At 43.2% G+C, this 6000-nt stretch overlaps 1 protein-coding gene across 2 annotated transcripts in view; it reads right to left on the reverse strand.

The window, feature by feature from the left end:
• The window catches only part of ZBTB41 (zinc finger and BTB domain containing 41), a 35536-nt gene extending 30110 nt beyond the window's left edge, over positions 1–5426 (reverse strand). Inside the window, exons 1-2 of one of the 2 annotated variants that reach the window (XM_040985405.1) lie at positions 5349–5426; positions 3470–4708 (exon numbers count right to left, since the gene is read on the reverse strand). In XM_040985405.1, coding sequence (XP_040841339.1) covers positions 3470–4592 — 1123 coding nt within the window. In that variant the 5' untranslated portion in view covers positions 4593–4708; positions 5349–5426. Of the gene's footprint in view, positions 1–3469; positions 5051–5348 lie in introns of those variants that run through there. The other variant, XM_040985404.1, reaches the window with a different exon arrangement.
• Positions 5427–6000: the final 574 nt, after the last annotated feature.

The raw sequence follows: 6000 nt of genomic DNA on the forward strand, positions 1-6000 counted from the left end.
GTCTAGCACCATCCTACTCTTCTTTCCCAGGTCCATCAGCAGGGAGCTGGATTCCCAATCCCCCTCACTGTGCCTGGGAAGGCAGGTTCCTACTCTTCTTTCCCAGGTCCATCAGCAAGGAGCTGGATTCCCAATCCCCCCCACTGTGCCTGTGAAGGCAGGTGATGACATCCTAGTTCCCAGGGACTGGTCCCTTTCTGACACCTGACGTCAGCCTGGCTTAGGTCTGTTTATTGTGGCCATTTGAGGACTCAACTAGTGAATGGAAAATCTCTCCCACTCTTCCTAATTTATTTTTAAAAAGAATTATTAAAAAAAGAAGAGGAAAAAGACCTCCCACCTCAGAACTTCTTATATGGACCAAGTAAAATTATCACCGTTGAATTCTGTATGCAAAGAGAAACATCAAAGAATGCGTTCATTATAAATCTGATATTGCTAAATCTTAATTCCATTTGGAATCTTTTGGGAATCTGGTTATACAACATACCCTAAAGAAAACATGAATAAAATACTCGGTCTTCAATAATTATCATAATTACTTATGAAAAAAGAACAGGTGGAATCTGTCAGGATGTACTAGTGAGTCACATGCAAAAAAACTGCATGAAACCTTTTCTACCTCTAGGAAAGAGTATGAATTTAACCCAAGGAAAGATTTTAGTTCTCTGTAGGAACAATAAAAAAAGACGTTACACAAATTTTCTCTCACTCCATCTGTCATGTCACTATTTGGTATGGGGAGAAAGATCAAAGATCTCTTATTTGCATGAGAATTCTCTGTGAAAAGGACAGCTGGTAGCCTAAGAAAAAATGTAATAAGAGCAGATAGCTCACTAAAAGTATGAAATACATGAAAAGGTAAAAAAAAAAAAAAAAAAAAAAAATCCAAAGGATCAGGTTAGTAGAAATCAATTGTGAAGCTAATGGCTCCGGCAGGCCTGGGAGTTTTTCAGAAGCCCACTTCTAGGCTCCCAAGTACATTCTCACACCAACTTTCTATCATGGTCCAAAGAAACAAGCAATTGTCAAAAACTTCTCATATTAAAAAGAACACTATCCAAGAGATATTCAAAACTACTACCCAAGAGTAAGATGTATTAGCTTCATTCTACCAAGACCAATAAATACCGAATTATCTGGTGGCTGCAATGTGTGCGATATGAGAAGAGATGGACATAGGACATTCAGAATTCACAGGTTCTGTTCCACATGTCCTTTAAAAAAATTATGTCATTTATATATTATCTTTCTCCCTTACAATGAAGTACTACTTTTATTATCTAACTTTACGTATGACACTCAAAAGCACATATAGGTTCAGCAACAAAGCCAAGACCTGGATTCAAAAATCCTAGAAGTCTGACATCACTAAAGCTCATCCTCATGGACAGACACAGAGAGATAACAATGCAATGGGCTTAAGAACAGTACTAAGGAAAACTAGAGGGACACTCTGGATAGACACACAGACATGTCCATGAAATGAGATGAGAAAGTATTACTGAAAACTAAGCAGTCCTAAAGTGGCTAAGCAAGGCGGTGACATGAGGTGTAGGGGATTAAAAAAAAAACATATGTAAACAGTTTTGGTAAAGTGGGCTGGAAACAAACCCATAATGTGGCCTACTAATTCCCTCAATTATCTGTATCGAACTTCGTAAAACTTTGTATACACAATGCCTTCCTGTTAGTAATCAGCTCCTAATTTCAAGGTGTGTCCCCCCAAATTGTGTGGACAAAATTCTAGTTTTCTGAGATATTTAGTATCCTGTGGTGAAATGATTTAAGGAAATTCTAAGTGAAGAAAAATGTAGTTTTGTTTTGCTTTGTTTTGTTTTTGACTAGAGAATTTGGCAGGGTTAATACAGGCTGAGAATTATATAGTTTTCCCAAAGTTAAAACTCCTCTTTCATGAAACATCACACATTCCTCATATTCAACAAGACAGTTTGAGATCTACGTGCTGAACCTACAATGTCATCTATTAACTGATCCCTACTTATCTCTACGTCAAATGAGGTCAATTAAGAGAATACAGGAAGCATATACTAGGAACAAAGTCTAAGATGTTGAATCTATTGGAAAGATTAAATGCTCTCAGTTACCCCAAAACATAAAAGTCACTCTTTCCTCTCTTCTAGAAATACCCTCATAGTGTTTTTTTGTAACTCTACCACAAAATTTACAGAGCCTGGTTTATGAGGGCACTTCAGTAAGTTTGTGGAAATATAGAATTAAAAGATAATTTTGATGCAAAAAAGTTTTGCGATCCATGCATAGTTTTTTACATGAATTTCCCATGAACTTGTTGAATATCCCTCCTACATTTGCTTTTTTAAGCAACTCAGTTACACAACTAGTTATTTCACTCACTCTATACAGCCTTACAACAAAACAGCTTCACAAAAAATAACTATTGAATGGGATTATCAAAAATATTTTCAGAGAAAAATATTCAAAAGATCATTTTAAAAAAGCTAACATTGGTACACCCATGTGCACCTAGCATAATCAGACAGCAAATGATTGTTAATACAAATGTCCACTTATAATGATATAAATAACTCAATATTGCAAGACCTATGGAGATAGAAAAGTATATAAATAATTTTACAAAGTCAGATTGCATTATACACTTTTCACCATTGTTACGTGGCAGAATATATTTCTCACTCTCATAACTTAAATTGCATGGTAAAGCATAATTGTTGCAGTTCGGTGTACCTTAGTATGGTTCACTGAAGATATTTCCAAAAGCTATTTTACTAGCAAATACCAGACATCTTGAACTTAAAACATACATGGACACAAAGCTTCAGCTTACAGATCACATTCCTACCTACTTTTAACTTACAGGGTAAAATTTATTTATTCATGATAATTAATAATTGGTACTAGCAATTAGGTCACTTCCTAAAGACTAGAACTGTAGAACTAGATTATGCTTAGTACAATTTTATTTTTAATTATCTATAAGGCTAGTCTAAAACAACCTAATTATAAACTATCAAACACCTGAAAAGTGATGACACAAGCTTTTGTAACTCACATATTACCCTGAGCAAGGGGAAACAGCATACAAATAGTTAAATATACTACGATTTAATTCAATCTTACAACTCAAAGATGCAGCACTTATCATGAAAATTTAATTGGCATATAAGCCAAAGCTCTGTATGATAATAACTGATGCTCTGGAGTGTCTTACATGAACAAATGATCTGTCACCTACCCTTAGGACATAAGAAAGAGAAAAATTAAGGCCACCATACATATGTAGAATGAGTTACTGAGTCACAGCAAATTTCAAACAACAGGATAAACTTTGTTATTGAAAACCAAAGCATAGTCTCTACTTAAGCATTCCTTTCAAAAGTCACTCTGAGTTTAGTTTTTAAATATCACCTTTAAAACATCCATGGAAAGAAAACTTACTGACAGAAAATAAGCTCTTTTTCTTTCTTACCTATTCGGTCAAACGTTTTATCACATTTAGGACACTGCAGTATTTTTTTGTTACTGTTCTGAATGACGACTGGAGTCAACCTCTCATGAATATTTCCTACAGAATCACCAGCCTCAGGTTCCTCTTCCGCATCCTGATGTTCTTTTTCACTCTGGTCCTCAATGTCGGAGTATTCATCAGACATTTCCTCCTCTAGCTCATCTTCCTCAACATTATATTCACTTCCAGGGTCCTCGGAATCATTTCTGTCTGATTTCTCTGTATCAAAAGTTTCCTGATTCAGATTGTCTGACCCATCCCCACTTTCTTGTTCATCATCACTGGTGTCATCAAACTTTACGGGGCACTTTCGACTTCTTTTTGATCTTCTTGTGGAATAACTTCTCTCCAGCATTTTTAACCCATGTTTTTTCCCTAATAACAGAGACCTGTGTGTTTTAGTCAAATGATTCTCTAAGGACTTTTTATAACAAAAGTGTCTACTGCAGAATTTGCACTGATGATTATTGGACAGTCGTCCAGTTAATTCATTTAGTGTTTCTTCTGGTGATGACTTCTCAGTTAGCTCTGACTGGAAAGCAGCAACATTTTCATTATTCAGTAGCTTCACTGCATCTATAATGTCCAAAAATTTTGCAGCCTCTAAAACAAGAGGTATTTCATATTTGTACACAAAAAATTCTGACGTATAAAGGAATTCAAGCAAATGCTGAAAAACTGAATGTGTTACGTGATCCAGGGTGACAACATCAGTGCTTGGATTTTTGCTCAAACAGGCATGAAAATAGCTACTGCCAACGGCGACCACTACTTTATGTGCACTGAATTCTTTCCCTTCCACTATGATGAGCAGATCACAGAAAGAGGGCTGCTTCTGCCTATCATCATTCAAATACTTCAGCAAATTCTTATTATACTGCAAAGAACTCAGCAGCTTTCTCTGATCTGGGGAGGGAGGCAGCTCCTGGCAGCAGTGCAAAGCGTCAGGAGTTGGTCTTTCTGGAGAATGCGTGTAGCTCACTGGGTCGCAGCCCACTGCAACATTTCCTTCTGAAGAATCTTTATGGTAGCCTAGGTGGATCTTCTCGTCAAGATCTGAAGTAACCTTTCTCCTCTTCTTCATTGCACTACTGCGAATCCAGAACAAGAAACTTCATACGTGTCTTAGGGGTCTGTACGTGAACGCTAGATTGTCTTGGAGAACAGCTTCTGGAGGGGCGTGCCCGAGCGTTTCATGGTCTGCAAAAGAGTCCAAGAGCCAAGTCAGAGACCCGCGGCCAAGCAACGCTAAGCAGGTGGGCGGCATTCCTCAGTCAGCGGAGCCTCCAAGTGACAAGTGCGTGGTGATCAAATCACAGCTCACACTCCCGCCTGGCGAGTGGGGGGCGGAAGAACCAGGAGGGCCAGGTCACAAAAAGGCAGCCAACAAAAGAATAATCTTAAACAAAGTCCCGGCGGCACGCCTTCCAGGCCTGACAGAGAGGGGGAACAAGACCGGGCCGCCAAGGCAGAGAGCCTCCCCGGTCGCGCAGGCTCGGGGGGCTGCAGCCGTGGTCGGGGGCGCGGGGATGGCGACAATAAGGCCGTGGCGGCCCGCGAAACCCAGTCTCCAAGAACAGGGCTTTCCCGGGCAAGCAAGGCACAGCTCCGGGGGGGACAGGGAGCTTCTCCCCCGCGCCCCGCCAGTCAACACCGCCTCGCGGGAGACGGCCCCGGGAGGGGCGCAGAACAAGACACGCGGGGTCAAGCTGACGGACGACCGTGGGCAGCCCACGAGCCTTCCCAGGCCCCGGCCAGGCGGAGGACGCCCCGGGTGCCGGCGAACCCGCCACCCTCCCCACCCAGGCACCCGTGGGCTAAAGCCCCGCACGTCCATTACCGGGAACACAGGGCTCCCCCGCTGGCTGCCGGCCGCCGAGCTCCACTCCGGGCGCGCTCGCTCGAGCGCCTCCCCACTTCCGGGTTCAGCCCCCCGCCTCGCCCCCTCCCCGCCCGGCGCCCCGCCGCCTCCTCAGCCGCCGCACACGTCAGCCCGCGCGCGCAGCCTCCCAGCCGCCCGAGGCCCCGCGCGGCCCTGCGCCCGCCAGTGCGCCTGCGCCCCACCCGACCCCCGCCAGCCGCATGCGCGCTCGCAGGTTCCTTGGCCCTGTGGAGATGCGGCTTCGGGCGCAGTCCGTTACTCCGGGTTTTCGGGGCGGCTGGTTTTCTAGCTGGCTGGCTGGCGGGGACCGCGCCGGTGAGGCCGCGCTTCGGGGCGGGGGAACCTGAAGGAGGGGCGGTAGACTCGGGAGCCTGGGAAGAAACTGGGGCGCGGCAGCGTGGACGCATTTCCTCCTCAGAAGCGTGGAGTTTGTAGTCGAGACACCCTCCCGACCTACGAGCTGACGAGATAGTCCTCGCCTCCTTATTTCCCCTATGTAAACAGGTTTAAGCGCATTTGCTCCCCAGATGGTATTTATTCTTTTTTTCTGAATGCAGAAAACAGAAAAAGTACATTACGATTGAAGAGAACACCTAAACAAAATGAACAG

Source organism: Ochotona curzoniae, unplaced genomic scaffold (assembly GCF_017591425.1).
Source record: "Ochotona curzoniae isolate NIBS_2020 unplaced genomic scaffold, NIBS_Ocur_1.0 contig_430, whole genome shotgun sequence".
Classification (NCBI taxonomy): domain Eukaryota; kingdom Metazoa; phylum Chordata; class Mammalia; order Lagomorpha; family Ochotonidae; genus Ochotona; species Ochotona curzoniae.